We start from the raw sequence: 21,243 nt of genomic DNA, 5'->3' as shown, positions 1-21,243 counted from the left end.
AAAAAATAAATGACAATAATTTTTTTTTGTTTCACATGGTTTTTAATTAAAATATTATTTAATGAAAGTAACAAGTTCTTGCAATGATAAAGTATTGAACATATATATAATCTGCGACAACCAAAACAAATCTGAAGGACATGCAAATTAAGGCTGTGAATTGAGCAAAACATTGCAGTTTAATCACCCTTTTATAAAATGATATTTTTAACACATACTGTAACATTTAAATCAAATCTAATTAAATTAAATTAAATTAAATTAAATTAAATTAAATTAAATTAAATTAAATTAAATTAAATTAAATTAAATTAAATTAAATTAAATTAAATTAAATTAAATTAAATTAAATGTTGTTTTGATGTTTTTAAAAATATAATTTATTTAGAAAATTTAATATGCATAAAAAATGTATAAATATAATTGTCTGAGAAAACCTAAAGAAATCTAAAGGAAATTCAAATTAAGGCTGTGAATTGGACAAATCATTGTATTGTTCAATCATTCAATAATAAAAAGATCTTGACAAATACTGTGACATATAAGTAAAATAAAATAAAATTTAATTAAAATAAAAAAATGTATGTAATTAAGGACAATGAATTGTTGTTGTTTTTTATGTTTTAATTAAATATTAATAATGTTTATTTAGAAAATTGGAAATTTATTAAAAATGTATAAATTTGAATAAATATATATTTTTAATAAATAAAAATAAAATAAAACAAAACAATGATACAATATCTATAATCTGTGAAAACATAAACTAATCTGAAGAAAATTCAAATTAAGGCTGTGAATTAACCAAAACATTGCATTGTTCAATCATCCATTAATAAAAAATGAGCTTGTGACACATACTGTAACATATTAATAAATATATAATAAATATTAATAATAAAAGATGACATATTTTTGATGATATATTTTTAAATTAAAGTAATATTTTCCATAACTTTGATAAGATCTTGCAATGACTTCAGCAAAGTTTAGTATCGAAAGTATCTATTAAATATGAGACATCTGAAACATATTCGATAGTTCAAATTTGGGTTGTAAATTGAGCTAAAATATATTGTTCAATCATTCATCATTCAAACGATTCACTATAAGATTTTAAATCAACAAAACACTTAATCTGCTGTGAGGTTTCATGCAGCAAATAATAAGATTCCGACTTGCACGGGTGTTTTACAAAAACAAAACTCCAAACAAGCATGGAGAGTCCAAAGACCGGTGTTAATTAATGTTAATTTCCTAAAGGGGGCTGAAGCAAGAGGGCACGCTTCAATCAAAACAAAGAATGGCAAGATTTTGCCCTTCAGCTCATTAGAACTGCTTCTGTTCTAATGTTAATTACGATAGGCTTTGTTTATTTAAATCTTCGCCAGTGATGCTTGCACAGCGTAACTCGTTTTAAACTCGCCTTGAAAGTATTTGGATTATCATTTGACCATTTAAAATGTGTTCCTTGCTTAGGGCGTTTTTGGCATCAATGAAATTTTCTGCTAATGTAACATTAATGTATTTTCTTAGAAAATAATTAGGCAAAATATATTTTAAAGTTCCTTGTTTAAATAGATGTTGTGAAAAATACAATACATATTGTGTCAAAACTACAATATGTATATTTTAACAACAGTTCTGTCTGGTTCTTGAATATTATTGGCTGATAGCCGTGCAATATTCTTCAAATAACAGCACTCATACAGCCTCTTAACCCTTCAAGCATGTGTAAAATATTTGTACAGTTTGACAAATATTGCTGCTGTTGGACAACACAATGTACTTTTGAGGCTTTTTTAGTCAAGCATGTTGTTTAGATTGCAACTATACAGTTTATTTATAAGGATAATGCCTTTTTAAAAAATATTTATACTTTCAGAGCATTGGATTCAGTGCATCGGCCGCCATCAACCTATATGAGCAGATCAAAGAAAGTGAGGGTTAACGTTCCACCTCAAAATGGTGACAGAAACCGCATAATAAGTCCTTAGGTGAAAAAACAGCACTTTCTTAGAGTAAATTTCAAACTACAGCGGATCAAATCCTTATAAATCGGGTAAGTGACATTCTAAGTCGATCTTTCTCTTTTGTATTTTGTATTGCTTTATTTATACAATAGTAATCTGCACTTTAAAAAATGCAGGGTTCCACACAATTTATTTGTGTTGTCCCCAACAAATTTTTTTTTTGAGTGTGGTAGTGTTTGCTTTGCTCTGGCTTTTCAGGTGAATTATTGTGAAATTGCGATTGCAACAGAGAAACACTGAGAATTCTCTGTAGACTGATGACCTTTCATGCCGTTCAGCCTTATAATCCTAAAATGTGAGCAAAATCAGCTGTTTTGTCATCACTAGATATTACGCTAGAGAATCATTCAAATACTAACAAAAATAGCAACAGTTTCAGCTGTTTTGACATTCAGCTGCAGATATAAATAAAAGGCAGAAGAAAGTAGTTCCTCAAACAAAAGGGATTTTGAGACTCTCCGTGTTTGATTTTTTTTTACATATACATGATTATGCTGTTGAACTGTTGTATAAAGCCAGTATTACACTTGTAGCATTGCGATGTGGCTGTATATCGCCACTGGTGGGACTCGACACTGTTACTTGTGTGTGTGTGTGTGTGTGTGTGTGTGTGTGTGTGTGTGTGTGTGTGTGTGTGTGTGTGTGTGTGTGTGTGTGTGTGTGTGTGTGTGTGTGTGTGTGTGTGTGTGTGTGTGTGTGTGTGTGTTTTATTGTATATGCAGTGATGTTTGCCCCTTAATGATTTTTTTTTCTGATATTACAGTGGCCTAGTCAAGTCCTTACCTGATTCCAATTAAAATGCTGTGGCCTTAAATGACAATTCATGCTCAAAAACCTTCTAATGTGGCTGAATTACAACAATTGTGCCTGGATGAGTCCATAGTGCTGTAACAAACTCATTGCAAGTTGTTGAAAGTGTTTGATTGCAGTTCCTGCTACTATCAGTGTTCCAACCAGTTATTAGGTTTAAGGGGCAAACACTTTCATACAGGGCTATGTAGTTCTGTATTAATATGTTTCACTTAATAATAAAAACGTTTGTTTCAAAACTACATGATGGGTTTAATTGTGTAACTTTGACTTTAATTTAAATTTGCTCGATGATCTGAATCATTAAAGTGTGAAGAATAGTCATAAAATAAATAAGAGGTATGGTACGTTAAGGGGGAATACACATTTTTACAACACTATATATATATATATATATATATATATATATATATATATATATATATATATATATATATATATATATTTTATTTATTTTTTTTTTTTTACTCTAAGGGCCTCCATGCCACCCTCAGGCTGTTATTTTTAAGTTCAAGGGTGCCAGTGAGTTTTATACTCCACACTGCAGATATTCTAATAGATCAGCGCTAAAATTGCCGAGCTAAGGTCTTTAAAGTCTGTTAAGTCCATTTTTCTAAAGAATGGCCAATGCAACAGAGCACCATCTATAGTCCCGACAGCAGAGTTTTTAAATCCTGAGCCAGTTTCCTTGATCCTAATGTCGGTCATTACATCACAAAAACCTGATCAAAACGCAGCTTAAAGATCAACCCATATATCAAGGCCATATGGATATTATAAGGTCAAATAAGGCTCAGCGAAGTCTCATAAGTTTTTAACTGCTCTCATCTCTGCTTCTTGCTTTTTTTAATAGGACGGGGCGAGGAAGCTTAAACTGAACCCACTCATTAAAAATGACATTAGTGGTCGCTGTCTCCAGATGGACCTGCACTCTTAATTAAGTGGTGAAGTAACTAATTATTCATTTTGTGTGATGGGAGAGGAGTGACGAATGATTTATGTGAGAGAGAAAAAAAAGGCAGTGGAAAAAACGTTTTACAGAGGAAAAGTAGCTAAAAACAAAAAGAATAAATAAATAGTGTAAATAAATAGGGGTTTTGTATACATTTTTAATTTGACAATTTATTCAATTAACTTTTATACATTTTAAAATGTATTACTTTATTATCATTATTATTATTATTTTATTATTATTATTACTATTAATATAAATTTTATTATTATTAATTTTTTTATTATTATTATTATTATTAGCGTAATTATTATTATTATTATTATTATTATTATTATTATTATTAATAATGTTATTATTATTATTATTGATGTTGTTATTATTATTATTAGTAGTAGTAGTAGTAGTAGTAGTAGTAGTATTAGTATTATTATTAATTTTATTATTATTATTATTATTATTATAAAAAAAATGTAAGTATTTTTCTAGATTTCAGAGAATAGATAAGGTAAGAAGAGCACCTTCAGTTGTTTGGTCTTCTCTCGGAGTGTTCGCTGATAAACCTGCAGTTTTTCAGCAGCTTCAGGTCCAGGTTGCCGAGCAAGAATGTGTTTCAGCTCAACATAAAGTTTCTCTTTCTCCTGCAAACACAAAATACACACCACATTTACTATAACAACTACTATGTACATTTCAAAGGTAACAAAACAACTTCAACTCTGAAAACTGGACTATACATTTACTAAAACTTCTATGTTATTCTGCTTTGACATAATCTACATTGTAAAAGCATTAAAGAAATAAGGATCAATTGAAAAAAAATGCATTTTTATTTCTTTTGTAAAAGTCTTATTTCTTTTCATTCATTCATTTGTTTTCTTGTCGGCTTAGTCCCTTTATTAATGCAGGGTCGCCACAGTGGAATGAACCGCCAACTTATCCAGCAAGTTTTTACGCAGCAGATGCCCTTCCAGCCACAACTCATCTCTGGGAAACATCCACACACCCATTCACACACACACTCATACACTACGGACAATTTAGCCTACCCAATTCACCTGTACCACATGTCTTTGGACTGTGGGGGAAACCGGAGCACCCACGCAAAGGCAGGGAGAACATGCAAACACAAAATCACCAACTGAGCTGAGGTTCGAACCAGCGAACCAGCGACCCAGCGACCTTCTTGCCTAATTATCTCATTAACCCTAGTTAGGCCTTAAAATTGCACTTTAAACTGCATATAAGTATCTTGCAAAATAAGTAGTAAAACTTTATGCACTGTCATCATGGCAAAGACAATAGTATATAGACAATAGTTCTTCAAAATTTGTTATTAAAACCACACTCATCAGCCACTTTATTAGGTACACCTTACGAGTACCGAGTTGGACCCCTTTTACCTTCAGAACTGCCTTAACCTTTTGTGGCGTAGATTCAACAAAGTACCAAAAAAATATCCCCCACACCAATACACCACCATAACCAGCCTGAACCATTGATACAAGGCAGGATGGATCCATGCTTCTATGTTGTTGACGCCAAATTTTGACCCTACAGTCCGAATGTCACAGCAGAAATCGAGACTCATCAGTTCAGGCAATGCTTTCCAATCTTCTATTGCCCAATTTTGGTGAGCCTGGGCGAATTGTACTCTCAAGGTTCGACATGTTGTGTGTTCAGAGATGCTCTTCCGCATACCTCGTTTGTAACGAGTGGTTATTTGAGTCACTGTAGTCTTTCTATCAGCTGGAACCAGTCTGGCCATTCTCCTCTGACCTCTGGCATCAACAAGGCATTTGCGCTCACAGAGCTACTGCTTGCTGGATATTTTCTCTTTTTCAGATCATTGTCTGTAAACTCTAGAGATGATTGTGCGTAAAAATCCCAGTAGATCAGCACCTTCCGAAATACTCAAACCAGCCCGTCTGGCACCAACAACCATGCCAAGTCACTTAAATCACCTTTCTTCTCCATTCTGATGCTCAGTTTGAACTGCAGCAGATCATCTTGACCATGTCTACATGCATAAATGCATTGGGTTGCTGCCATGTGATTGGCTGGTTAGAAATTTGCGTTAACAAGCAGTTGGATAGGTGTACCTAATAAAGTGCCCAGTGAGTATATGGTTAAAATACGTTGAAAGAAAAAGGCTCTCTATTAAACAGCACTTTGAAAATATCTGAAAAAGAATTACAATTTCATAGGAATGCTAATATTTTTGCCTTAAACATAAAGCACGACATAAAATGCTTATTAAAAGCACTCTAATTTTATTCATAAGTGGTTTTATTTTATGTGTAGAGCGAAAATTCCCAGTGCTGTTCATCTAAATATTTCCGAACTGTCACTAACTTTAAATCTAAATTTACCATCTATAACAATATGAAAGTTCATTGATATGCAAAAGTCTATCTCTAAATATAAGTTGTTGTTTTTTTTTCTCTCTCTCTTCAAAAGACTTAAGATATTTGTTAGTTCACTGTGAGTTCAGAGCATTATAGAGATCTCTTGTTTATTGTTAGTGGTATGATCAAAAGCGATGAAGCCATTTTTCAGTGTCACATCACAGAAAAAAACCCCAGCTGTATTCAGGAGACTGACAGCTAATTCATTTTGCAAGCTAGTGTTAATTATCCAAGTGTTTGGAGGAAAGAAAGATGGATAACTAAGATTTCATCAAAGCACTGACCAAGTTACAGTATCACACACACACATTTGTGTGGATCATCACTGATGCTAATTAGAGAGTGAGCACTGACCAGTTTGAACTCATCAATGCTAATAAATGCAAACTGTCTGCTGTCGAAAATGATCACTAATATAAAGGCTCTGAATTTTCCACGGAATATAAATGATGTGCCACTGGAGAAATCCCGAATCCAGAGGGTTTAGGTTGTCTGAAAGAACATCGTTCATGATCAAAAGGACCGGCATTTTCAATGAAGACACACTCATGGCCTTTGCAACCACAAAACACTTCTTTGTCTTAAATGCGTCCACACACACACACATGCATTTACTATAGATTTTCCGCAGAGTCAAAAGCTTAAGCGTTTTTTTTTAGAAATAGACTCCCTAGAGTTAAACAGTTGAGTTTTATCATTTTTTAATCCATTCAGCCAAGATAGGGGTTTGATAGGAGCACTCTTAGCTTAGCTTAGCATAGATCATTGAATCAGATTAGACCATTAGCATTTTTTTTCTTATTAAAGCTTGACTTTTCTGAACTTACATCATGAACAAAGACTGACAGAAAATGAAAAGCTGCTATTTTCTATAGGCTGATATGTGTAGGTATAGTGGGTGACACTTCAAAAGGACCATTACCGGCGTGAATGGCACCGCCGCTGCACTAAATGATTAAGAACGTCTTTTTAGGTATAACCTCTGGTTGCAACTATGCTACCAGGGGGCACAAAGGGGCGTGATGCAAACGGACAGAAACTTACAGTAGCTGTAAATATTTAGCGAATTGTAAACGAAGATGAAATAATAAAACAAAGCATTATAATTCTTCATTAATCGTTAAAAACTTGTTAACAAGCTTTATTATCATTGTAAATGTGTTAAGAAAAATAAGGATTTATTTTAGAAAGTAAAATTAAAGAAATAAGCCTAAAAGACAACAAAAATGAAATTACAAACATATCTACACAAATAAGTAGGCCTATATAAATAAATAAATAAAGCAGCGTATTAGCCTAAATATAAGTGATGTACAGTGTTTGTTATTTTAAAGTAATAGGACTAAGACAGTCAATAAACAAGCTTTTTCATTTACGTTTTCATTTACATTTTCTAATTTTTTACATAAATATTAAATGAATAATTAAATAGGCCTAGATAATTAGTTATTTAAAGACATTATGGAACCCGGAGAAACGGTACGGCGCATGGTCTAAAGAGCTCCTAAGTGAAATGCTACTTCATTAAAAGCATAATAATTATAATAAAATAATTTTGCCGCAAGATGTAAATTAAGTCTCACAAGTTTATTTTGAATAATATAGTTTCAGTTCAGTTTTCAAAACTTCTAGTTCTCTTTAAATTATAGTTGTTGTTTTTTTTGTTTGTTTGTTTGTTTTTACTTTTTAAACATTTAATGACTCAGTAACTTTTGTGTTTCAATTTTAAATATTCTTATATTCATTCATTATACTCATGTTGGTGTAGAAATCAAGGGAATTTGCTGCCATACCATGACTGTAGAAGGCACAATGATATTACCGATATTATCGATGTTACCTAGCTGGGGACTATTTTCTGATGCTGCATAATATTATTGCGCCTTCTACAGCTGTGGTATAGCAGAAAAGTTCCTAGTTCTTAGTATAGTTCCTAGCAATATCAGCCTAGAAAATAGCAACTATTAATTTTCCGTCTGTCTTACCACATGATTTAACCAAAGTAGATTCAAGCTGGAAACAGGAAATCACTAAAACTCAATTTGGATTAATGCTAATGGTCTAATCCAATTCAATGATCTATGCTAAGCTAAGCTAAAAGTGCTCCCGCTAGACCTGAAGATCGGCTGAATGGATTCAAATTCTAGTTAAAGCTTTAAAATGAGCATATTTGTGTTTCTTCAACACACTTTCCCTCAGAAGCTTCTAGTATTTTGTGTCCTTTTTACTTTTCTGTGTTTTTTCACAGCCACGGTGGCTAACTCTTCAAAATTTTAGCAATAGTGAAGTGAGAGTGTGTGATATAGCGATCGAGTCAGCCAATGAATGATTTATGACTGTGAGGTATCTGGACTTTAATACACTGACTTTTATAGGATCACAACAAGGCCAAGATCAAACCCGGTGTCAGACTGTACCTTTCCTCAACTCTGTGTCTCACACAAACATCTGCACTCATAGGGCTTTATCAAAGATTACATCACTTCAGCATCCTAAAAAAACATTTTCAGGGCCCGACGAGAGCTGGGCTTTGATACTGATAATGTTGCTTGCATGTGTGGGAGACCCGCCGACCTGTCTGTTTACCTCAGTCTGCCTGTCTTACTGTATTTATCATGAAGAATAACCTCAACATGTACTGTATGACAAACGGCTTGGGGCTTTCCTTCCTTTCTGAGAGGTTAGTCTTTTGTCATGTCTCTTGCATACAGATCCTAAACGGATTGTTGTGGGTTCAATACAAGTTAAGCTCTATTGAATTACTTTTCTCTTGAATGTTGATCACAGACCTTGCTATCTGGGCAAATCTCAGCACAGTTTGTGACGCTGTTCCTTCTTTAGAAGGGACAGGCATTTAAGAAGATTTTATTCACATACAAAACATGCTATCATATATGTGCTAACAAGTGGATTCAGACTTTATTGCATAAGAACTTACCAATGTTCGATGTGACTACAGAAGAGTGCAACTTTAAATGCTAATGGTCTAATCTGGTTCAATGATTTATGCTAAGCTAAGCTAAAAGTGCTCCCACCAGAAGCGGAGATTGACTGAATGGATTCAATAATGTTAAACTCAACTTTAGCTGACTTTAAAATGAGCCTAGTTTAAAAAAAAAAAAAAAAAAAAAAGTGGAATGTTCCTTTAACGTTTTTATTCATTCATTTATTCATTTTCTTGTCAGCTTAGTCCCTTTATTAATCCAGGGTTGCCACAGCAGAATGAACCGCCAACTTATCCAGCTAGTTTTTACACAGCGGATGCCCTTCCAGCTGCAACCCATCTCTGGGAAACATCCACACACACACACACACACACTCATACACTACAGACAATTTAGCCAACCCAATTCACCTGTACCGCATGTCTTTGGACTGTGGGGGAAACCGGAGCACTTGGAGGAAACCCACACGAAGGCAGGGAGAACATGCAAACTCCACACAGAAACGGCAACTGAGCCGAGGCTCGAACCAGCAACCCAGCGACCTTCTTGCTGTGAGGCGACAGCACTACCTACTGCGCCACTGCCTCGCCAACGTTTTTATTAAGTTATTAATTTGGTGATAAATATAATTAGTGCGAAAAAGAATCAAAAGTTGTAGAGATTTTCCAGGGACGACCATGCATATTTCAACAAGACCATGCAGAACCTCATTCTGCACACATTACAAACTCCTGGCTACGATGAAAGAGGACACATGTACTTGACTGGCCTGCCTACAGTCCCGACCTGTCTCTAACAGAGAATGTCTGGTGTATTTTGAAGCACAAAATGCAACAACCAACAAAAAAATGACTCCTTAAACACTTCATTGCTTGGTGTTTTCAGTCCAAAAACATACTTTGTGTGTTGTGAAAAGGAATGCAACATTACAAAGTGGTAAAAGAGGTTTTGGAGCACAATATGCTGCCTTCTTTTCCAGGGACACCATGCATATTTCAACAAGACATTGCAAAACTACATTCTGCACACATTTCAAAGTATTGGCTGCGAAGGAAGAGGATATTGGTATTTGACTGGCCTGTCTGCAGTCCCGACATGTCTCCAGTAGAGAATGTATGGTGCATTTTGAAGCGCAAAATGCAACACCAAGTGAAAAATTACACCTGAAACACTTCATCACTTGATGTCTTCAGTCCCTAAACGTTGTTTAATTGTTGTGAAAAGGAATGGCAACATCACAAAGTAGTAAAGAGACTGTGGTGCACAATAAGCTGCCTTCTTTTCCAGGGATGCCCATGCATATTTCAACAAGAAAATACAAAACCACATTCTGTGCACATTACAAAGTCCTAGCAGTGGAGAAAAAGGATGCAGGTACTTAACTGGCCTGCCTACAGTCCCAACCTGTCTCCAACAGAAAATGTATGCCACATTTGAAATCACAAAACGTGACAATGAATGAAAAATTACACTTGAAACGATTCATCGTTTGGTGTCTTCATTCCCTAAACGTTGTTTAATTGTTGTGAAAAGAAATAGCAATATTACAAAGCAGTAAAGAGGTTTTGGAGCACAATATGCTGACTTCTTTTCCAGGGACACCCATGCATAGTTCAACAAGACAATTCAAAATCACATTCTGCACACATTACAAACTCTTGGCTGCTAAGTATGAGTATCCAGGTATTTTACTGGCTTACCTGCAGGCCTGACCTGTCTTCAATAGATAAGGTATGGCACATTTTGAACATGCGATAATGAAGACCCCATACTCTTGCCCAACTTAAGACTTTTTTGGAGGAAGATAGGGACACAATTACACCTGAAACCTTCATCACTTGGTGTCTTCAGTTTTGTATTTGTCTTCACTCCTGTAAATGTATTTTAAGTTTTGTGAAAGGGAATGGCAACATCAAGTGTTTACTGTTGACTGTGTTACTGTTAGTGTGTTTACTTTACTGTTATTTCTTAAGTATTTCAAAAATATTCTTTTTGTATTTGCGTTTTCCATACTGTCCCAACTTGTTCTGATTTGGGATTGTATTTCCAATGAGCCTGTGCTGGTTAGATTCCAGATAAAATCCTTATTTTAAGACAGCTTCGCAGTTTGACCTGTGACCCACTAACTGAGATCCATTGCAAAAAAAAAAGTCACACATTCTTGCCTCCACTCATTTGTGACAGCACTTCTGCCGTGACAGCAAAAACAACAACAAAATAAAGTCATTGTGCTTGTCAAAATCTTCTCTGGCTGTCAAGGGAAGGATGTCTCCGTCATACGACAGGTCGGAATCCAGCAGACGTGCAATTGTCGTCCGAATTCTTTGGCAGAGGAAACCGTTGCGTGGGTGTGAAAATGGAGCATGTGTTTCTGTCACTGTCAGTCACACTATGTCTTCTTCATCTCTGAATGGAGTGACACACTGAACATCTGCCTTTAAATCACGCTCGTGCTGAAACGACTTCAGGTGCACTATCGCATGGCCCTTTCTGGTTATTCAGGCTGATACACAGCCACTGAAACCAAACAATGTGACTTCCTGTTTGCTGCTTTCTGTTAGTTAGCGGTGTGTAAAAATACTTCTTATGTAAGAGGATGAGTGTGTATTGAAAATGGGACTGGGTTAGAGGAAGATGGAAATGGAGTGAAAGACAAAGAAAGTGAGCGAGATAAGGATTCGAAGGCCTTGTGATGCGGTCAGTGGATGAGAGCCAGCTATTATCTGTCATTTCCTCTGAATCAGGGAGAATGGAGGAATTCAGATTTGATTATTTATAGATGGCATTGTCTGGAACATTGCGTTTGATTTACAGTACATCGTTTGATGGCTTTAATAATGTTTACCAATAGAAGTGTTTGCATTTGTTTTCATATTGCATGTATAAAAAGTCATTTCATGTTGTAGTTGCCAATAGAAGTGGCGAAAGGAGGGTCTTAAAAACAGTTGTCCTAGAAAACAGAAACTGAATTGTTGTAAAAAAAAATCTAATTATTAAACTGCATTTATAAGTAGTTTCTTTCATTTTTGAGTGCATCCTTTGAAATAAATGTTTTGTCATTCATTTATTTTATTTTTGGCTTAGTCCGTTTATTAATCAGGGGTCACCACAGCAGAATGAACCACCAACTTATCCAGCACATGTTTTACACAGCGGATGCCCTTCCAACTGCAACCCATCACTAAGAAACACCCATACACACTCAGTCACGCACATACACTACGGCCAATTTAGCTTACCCAATTCATCTATAGCTCATGTCTTTGGACTTGTAGGGGGAAACCGAAGCACCCGGAAGAAACCCATGGGAACACGGGTAGAACAGCCAAACTCTACACAGAAATGCCAGCTGACCCAGCCGAGGCTCGAACCAGCAACCTTCTTGCTGTAAGGCGATTCTGCTGCCCACTGTGTCACTATGTCGCCTAAATGTATTGTTTCTTTTATAAATTTGTCCTTTCATAAATTTGTCACATCAATTTTCCAAAAGAAATTCAACTCCAGTTGAACTGTTCCAGACTTTAAAGGGGTCCTATATTATTTTATAAAATGTTGATATTAGTCAGTGTTTAGTGTGTATGTTTGGTCATAAAAAAAGATCTACAAAGTTACAAGTCTCAAAGTACACTCCAAAAAAAGTTATTTTTGCTTTAAAAAGTCTCTTTTGAAGAACTACAATGAACAATTCGTTAAAACTACCAATGTTGTCCAGGGTTTATGATGTCACAAAGTGGCCCAAATCCTGCTCATAGACTAGTCTTCCAGTTCCTGCTGCTGAAAAACATCCCAACAGCATATTGCTCCCAACCCCATGCTTTACTGTAGGGATGGTATTAGCCTAGTGATGAGCAGTGCTTAGTTTTCTCCTAGCGTAACGCCTGGCATTCACTCCAAAGAGTTTAATTTTAGTCTCATCAGACCAGAGAATTTTGTTTCTTATGGTCTGAGAGTCCTTCAGAGGCCTTTTGGCAAATTCTAGGCAGGGAGTGGCTTCCATCTGGCCACTCTACCATAAAGGCCTGATTGATGGATTGCTGCACAGATGGTTGTCCTTCTGTAAGGTTCTCCTCTCACCACAGAAGAACACTGGAGATCACACAGAGTGACCATCAGGTTATTGATCACCTCCCTGACTAAGGCCCTTCTCTCCCAATCACTCAGCTTAGATGGCCGGTCAGTTCTAGGAAGAGTCCTGGTGGTTCCGAACATCTACAAACGATGGAGGCCACTGTGCTTATTGGAACATTCAGAGCAGCAGAAATGTTTCTGTTACCTTCCCCAGCCTTATGCCTCGAGACAATGCTGTCTCGGAGGTCTACAGACAACTCCTTTGTCTTCATGCTTGCTTTGTACTTTGACATGCACTGTCAACACTGGGATCTTATATAGACAGGTGTACGCCTTTTCAAATCATGTTCAGTCAACTGAATTTACCACAGGCGAATTTAAGCCAATAAAGCTGCTGAAACATCTCAAGAATGATCAGTGGAAACAGAATGTACCTGAGCTCAATTTAGAGCTTCACAGCAAAGGCGATGAATACTTATGTACATGTGATTTTTCTGCTTTTTTTTCACATTTTCATTATGCGATATTGTGTGTAGAATTTTGAGGGAATAAATTAATTTTATCCATTTCAGAATAAAGCTGTTACATAAAAAGAAATGTGGAAAAAGTCAAGAGCTATGAATACCGGATGCACTGTATTCACTGACAGTCAAGGTGATTCAAAAATGCCACATCAGCCTGCATTATTCAGTGGTTGTTATCTTGAAATAATATACATTATAATGTCACGACTGACCAGTCAGAATAGAGTATTTCAGAGTAGTGTAATAATAAATAAATAACATATTTTTTATGTTTAACACAACTCCAAACATCAGCTCAGAAAACTCAATCTAACTCTGATGTGAATGTTTAGCTGACCTTTTATGCAATCTAAAGCATTAACTGTATGGCATAATAAACAGTTTGTTGCTAAGGTAAAACAGTCCTGATGAGTCACAGGACCGTTCTGCGCATGAATAAATACTTAACCGCTAATCGCCTGTCCAGATTTGGCTGCACGAATATTAACTGACATGATACACGCCGTGCTTCTTTTTATTATCACACTGCCTCAATGCAAATAATGCAACAATTAGAGTGTGTATCTGTGCGGAAAAACAGAGCCGGGCCTTTGTTTGCAGTAAAGTGATGCATTGTGAATACTTCAAGATCTATAATGGGTATTATATTCCAAATGCAGCCTGTCTCGAAACCGTTTCTAAATCACCAGCGTCCTCAGCCTACAAAAGTGCAGCATTGTCTTGACTGCAATGGCTTTTCGCTATTGTGTCCTAAACGGTGCTAAATTGTGAACGCTGTCACTGTTTTCAGTGCGAGCAGCTACAAAACAATGCAACAATGCCCCGCTGTCTAACGGCTGTGGTGGGTCTGTTTTAAAAAGCATCAAAGGCAGCTCGAGAGCTCAAGTCGATACACAGAGCGACTTTATAATTACACAAAGAGTTATAGTGTTGTTGTAAAGCAGTCAGTGTTAACCTAATTAACACCGCACTCCAATGTGCACTTCTGTGCGGACGTGTGCGGATACATAGCTGGAATTAATTTCAACTGGAGACCATTGGTGTGTTTTATTGATTGGAACTGAGGGCGTGAGGAATTGCATGCAGAAATACAAAATGCTGATTCATTTATGAACCCTGGAAGAAGTTTATGGTGGGACAAAAAAGAATGGCAAAAATATATAATAATCTAATAAATATACATGCAAAACCACCAAATTCCTAACATTAATATACCTTTTAGTGGGGTTCATGCATTTTAAGGTGTTAAACTGCATTGTTAAAGTTAAATGACATTTTATTTAGTAAATCTTTTAATCACCAGGTTTAAAAAACGGGAATTTTGGAACATTTCAAGAGTTCACACTTAGATATTGCTTAATAATAATAGCAGGTTTGGCATGCTGATCTGGGAGAGAACATTGAGCTCCGAAATAATTGAGCCCAAGGCTCCCGCCTGGCCGATGAGCATGTAAGGGTATCCAAGATCAGGTAGTTCTCAAGAGCTCCACTTGGTACATGAGAAAAGGGGGAGATGAGGTGAATAGGGGATTCTTCAGAATAAAGATAAGGGAGTAATGCTAGACGGGATAGTCATGCTGAGTTTGGAATAATTCAATTGGCTTGCTAATGATTAGAGGCCAGCCTTGATCAATCATATCACATGCTCTTCTCAAAACTAGTTTGTGAAACTCCACTCAGCTCACCAAAGCTCACCAAATATGAAGTTTACCTTCTTAAGTTATGAGTTTTAATTTACAGAGAGCATTTTATCAGCAGCATGGCTTCAAGAAGCATTTTTCCCATTCATTTTCCCATAAGGTTTTTTTTTAAGCGTTACAAACCATAAACCAAACAGCTATAAAAAAAAAATGAAAACAACTTTTTATAATAAGAGCTCAAACTGATTGATCGTTAGCATTTTTTAGATAAATGTAAATGCCCTCCTACAATGGAAGGTGCATAGAAAAAAAAAAAAAATAATAATAATAATATATATATATATATATATATATATATATATATATATATATATATATATATATATATATATATATATATATATATATATATATATATATATATATATATATATATATATATATATATATATATATATATATATATACATTTGACTGTGATTTCAGAATGAGCTTATACAATATTGCACAACAGTAATGCTATTCAATATTTACATCCATGGTATAACATATGTTCTAATATAATTTCTTATAGAATAATCTTAAATGACCTTCATTATGCTTATAGGCATTAGATAGATTACATGCATATTTGAATGTATATAATCATATACAGTCAGAAGTCAAAATTATTAGTCCCCTTATTTATTTTTCCCCCCAATTTCTGTTTAATAGCATTAACACATTTCTAAACTTAAAAGTTTTAATAACTCATTTCTAATAACTGATCTATTTTATCGTTGACAGTAAATACTATTTGACTAGATATTTAAAGTCTTAACTAGGTTAATTAGTTTAACTGGGCAGGTTAGGATAATTAGGTTATTGTATAATGATGGTTGGTTCAGTAGACTATCAAAAAAAATAGCTTAAAGGGGCTAATAATATCGACCTTAAAATGGTGTTTTAAAAAATAAAAAACTGCTTTTATTCTAGCAAAAATTAAACAAATAAGACTTTCTCCAGAATAAAAAAAATATTTATTATTTGACATACTGTGAAAATTTCCTTGCTCCGTTAAACGTTTGGGAAATATTTAGGAAAGAAAATAATTCTGACTGTATGTACACATCAGCATATATTATATAGCATACATTCCTTGCACTATAGGTGAATTTAAAAAAATAAAATAAACACAATTGGCCGTAGTGTATGTATGTGAATGAGTGTGTATGGATTTTTCCCAAAAATGGTTGCAGCTGGAAGGGCATCCGCTGTGTAAACCTATGTTGGATAAGTTGGCAGTTTATTCCACTAAGGCAACCCCTGATTAATGGGACTAAACTAAAGGAAAAATAATGATTAAATTAAATTAAATTTCACATTATCTTATTCACGAAAAACAAGCATCAGTTTCAATAAAATGAAACACATCATGTGTTTGATACAGTTAGCCCTTCACACTGAATAAGCTGATACATCTCCTCCACTACTGCTTGTGTAAGTATCAATAGTGGCTTCTGAACTGGGTTTAAGAAGAAAGACTGAATCTTATGCTAACCTGAAATAAATCAAACACGTGATTTGATATGATCTGATGCCTGAAAACGCTTGCTTGTGTCCTGAAATTGCTATTCAGTCAGTTAAGCTTCATTTGATACAGACAGTGAAAGGAACCTTTTTTAAACTGGCTGTCTGTCTGATGTTAATGGCATTTTGAAAGCCCATTTTATCATTTCCACTGCATCTGAGCTCAAGATCCGAAGTGAGAAAAAACTCTTAACACCATCAAACTGAACATCACAGTCCATGTCTACCCGTCTCGTAATGGTGAAAGTAAAGTGGACAGCTACTTCTAGAACATTTGTCTGCCTTTTTCAGACAAATTGAGAACTTTCAATCTTATTTTTTCAGTCTAAGTTGTACAAAGCATTTGATTAGTTGCTTTTGCATCACTGGTATAATTTTTTAGCTTACCAAACCCAATTGAAAATCCCAAATACAAAAGCAGGAAAGCATAAAAAGTTACGCAATTCTTTATTTTATTGAAAAAAAAATGTTAGAGATCCCTGTACAGATCACAAGAAAACTACACATCTACCACTATAATTAACTACAACTCCCATCATGCACCTCACAAACACACACACCAGTTCCTGATTCCCCCTATTACACACACACACATCTGGAGGCTCATGCACACACACACACACACACACACAAACACACACACACACACACACACACACACACACACACACACACACACACACACACACACACACACACACACACACACACACACACACACACATCTTGACTGAGTCTTGTTTTACCTGCAACTTAACAAAGTGTTTTATAGTCCAGTCTTGCCGTGTTTCCTGACCTTTCTTTTGTTCTGTTTATCCTGTTTGCCACCTGCACAGACCTCTTCCTGTGACTACAACTATGCTTTTGGAGTACCCTCATGATACCATTTGTTCCTGTTGACTATTGCCTGCCGAACTAAGTTGTAAATAAGCTGTGTTCGGACCCTCAAATCTGTTGTACCCAGACTCCATTGTTACAATACCAATGGCAAAAAAAATATTTATTTTTCACAGAATGAGCTCATATAAATGTTACGTGTAAATAAGTCATTCTATTAACGTTTTCATCATACAATTGCAAATGTGAATAGAAATGCTAACTTTTTTAGCTCAATATCCTGTCAAAAAAGCTTGTTTATTTATTTATTTTTTTTTTTTATTTATTTATTTATTTTTTGTCAATCAGTTGTATAAAATCTTTGAAAAGTTGCTTTAGCAGCATTGGTATAGTCTTTCAGCTTATCAACCCAATTGTAATTCCCAAATACAAAAGCCACAAGGCATAAAAACTTACTTATTTTCTTTCTTTTCTTTGTTTTACATTCCAATAAACATGCAGGTTTTTTATATAAATACAGTATAATTATACAAAGTATGTTCTACAAATGTGCTTCATGTTTGATGTAAATATGTCAGTCTGTTCAATAGTTATAGCTGTTTTAACATTTTTATCGTACAACTGCAAATGTAAAAAAAAAAAAATAATTGCTCAAAAATATTTTTTTCCATCTCTCAATTTTATAAATTGTTCAGTTTGTTTCTTTGACAACACCAATATAATCCTTTAGCTAACCAACCCAAGTAAAAATTCAAATACAAAAGCAGAACAGTATATATATACACAATAAGAATGCAGATTTTTTTTTTTTGTATTTAAGTTGTAAATAAGTCATTGTTTTAAAAAGTTATATCTATTTTATTAGAAGCAGCAAAGCCTGTTTCAACGTTTTTGACGCAAATGTAAATCGAAATTGCAACATTTTTAGCAATTATTGTAGAAAAATTGCATTTTTAAAAAAAGACTTTTTTTCTGTCTCTTAATTGATTGAACCAACTAATTTGATTAGTTGGTTTGGGACAACCGCAAGTATCTTTCAGCTAACCAACTCAAAAATAAAAAAGTTGGAAAGCATAAAAAAATTAAGGATTTTTTTTACTATGCCAATGTTTTTACTTTTTTTTTTTTCAGAATAGGCCTATACAAATATGCACCATGTTTTATGTAAACAACTCATTCTGTTCAATACGTATACATTTTTTTTTTAAATAGTAGCCACGTCCAGTTTTTGTATGTTTTTGACGTACAATCGCAATTGTGAATCAAAATTTCAACTTTTTTCACTCAAGATTCAAAGTCACAAAAATTGATTTATTTTGCCATCTCTCAATTGTAAAAAGTGTTTGATTGGTTGATTTGGCATAACTAGTATAGTGTTTCAACTAACAAGTACAATAAAAAAAACCAAATATAAATATAGAAAAGCATAAAAAGTCGCACAATTCTTTTTTACATATGGCAATGCCAATACGAATGGAGAATCTTTGTTTTTTTCTGATTTAGCTTTGCAAATATGCACCATGTTTGATATAAATAAGTCATTATGTTCAATACTTATAGACATTTTTAAAATAGTAGCCACGTCCAGTCTGTGTACGTTTTTGTCGTACAATTGCAAATTTTAATCAACATTTCAACCTTTTTTGCTCAAGATTCAAACTCAGAAAAAATTGTCTTCTTTTTCTGTCTCTCAATTGTACAAAGTGTTTGATTAGCTAATTTGGCATCACCGGTATAGTCTTTCAACTAACAAATCCAATTAAAAATCGGAAATATCAAAGTAGAAAAAACATAAAAAGTAACTTTTTTAAAGATATCTCAATGCCAGTAAAAATGCATTTTTCATAATGAAAATATACAAATATGCATCATGTTTGAGGGCTCTTGATGTACAATTGCAAACGTGAATCAAAACTTTTTTTCAGTTCAAGATTCAGTGAGGAAAAAAAACTTTTGTCTTGTTTTCTTTCATCTCTCAATTGTATAAAGCATTTGATAAGTTGCTTTGGCACCACCGGTATAGTCTTTCAGCTAACCAACCCAATTAAAAATCCCAAATACAAAAGCAGGAAAGCATAAAAAGTTACCCAAGTCATGCCAGCAGCAGCATCTCTTTCTCTCTCCATCTCGCCATTCATAACCTAATCAAAGATTCCGAGTGCATTTATGTAAACAAACGCGGCTCCCTGAAGAAGCTCTACACGAGCACCTGCTACATCTGAGAAATCGCATTTGTTTCTAGTATGAGCAATGAGCAGCACGGATCACTTCATTACAGATAATGGAGGGCCCTCTGAATACTAGACACTGAACAAGGACAAAGAGAGGAAAATCACTGTGGTACTTCAAGACCGCAATGCAAGTAATGCTTAGAAATCATATGTATATTAAGAATAGACTCTGTTTGTTGCATTTTATTGAGCTGAAATATTTATTAAACTGTACTAATTTTCAGTCGAAAAAGAATCAATATTACATTATAAATGCTTTAGCGCCACTTATGATCAATTTAATGTGTCCTTCGTGAATAAAAGTTGATTTTCAGAGCTAGACAGAGGGTTTAAAACCTCTTTACTGCTTTAAAACAACATTCAAATCATAATCAACTGAGATTTTTTGTACATTTCATAAGTATAAACATAAAAAGGAACTCAAAATCAACCCAGAAAACAACATTTCTTCAATCAGACATAATACATTTTTACATTCAAAATCAATTCTCAATCTGGCTTTCAATGATCGACTACCTGACAAAAGTCTTGTTTCCTATTCATGTTTTAGGAACAACAAATAATAAATGGACTTCTAGTAGATAATTTGGTATCAGATGTGGCTTATAAGAAAGGCAAAGGCCTCTAGGTTACGCTTATTTTACCAAAATAAAATATATGTCGTGATTTTTAATTATTTAATTAGGACAGTGAGTTCTGAATTTGCTTAGACAAAAGTTTTGTAAATAATGTACAGTATTAAATATATATATAAAGTCATGGTGCAGTGGAAAAAGAATTAATATTGTGTATGACTCCTGTAATGGAAATTCATTTTTGGAGGATCTTTATATGTTAGAAACTTGTCTAAGACTCATTATTACATGTGTGTGTATCTGTGTTCTCCATATGTTCATCATAAAACCTATGTGTACATTTTTATAGATAACTAAATTTCTTTAGGTGAAAGCTTTTTCATTATCCTAAGAAGGATGTGTGGTTGTTATGAGCATATCGCACAAACAGCAGAAGACGCCTGACGTAATTGTAGATGAGGCCTTATTGGGAGTTGACCTCGTAAGCAGTACAAACTAGATAAAAAGGTGAACACACTTTGCTTTAGTATCTCACTCTGCAGAAACTGTTGTTGCTGTATGACTGTGATCTTCTTTATAAAGAATAAAACTTGTAAAAGACATCCCGGGTAAGACTTTGTTTCTTGACCACTGAGAGAGCCTCCTTAGAGA

General features: G+C 34.4%; 1 protein-coding gene across 1 annotated transcript in view; it reads right to left on the bottom strand.

The window, feature by feature from the left end:
- Nucleotides 1–21,243, bottom strand: part of cfap58 (cilia and flagella associated protein 58) — a gene marked incomplete at its 3' end in the record, with an annotated part of 145,647 nt that overhangs the window by 2,417 nt on the left and 121,987 nt on the right. Inside the window, 1 exon segment of the mRNA NM_001077556.4 lies at nucleotides 4,317–4,436. Within this exon segment, the coding sequence (NP_001071024.4) occupies nucleotides 4,317–4,436 (120 nt within the window).

This window comes from Danio rerio, chromosome 1 (assembly GCF_052040795.2).
Source record: "Danio rerio strain M-AB ecotype USA chromosome 1, GRCz13ab, whole genome shotgun sequence".
NCBI classification, from domain to species: domain Eukaryota; kingdom Metazoa; phylum Chordata; class Actinopteri; order Cypriniformes; family Danionidae; genus Danio; species Danio rerio.
Note: the sequence above shows the minus strand (reverse complement) of the source record. Positions and strands in the feature narration are given on the sequence as shown.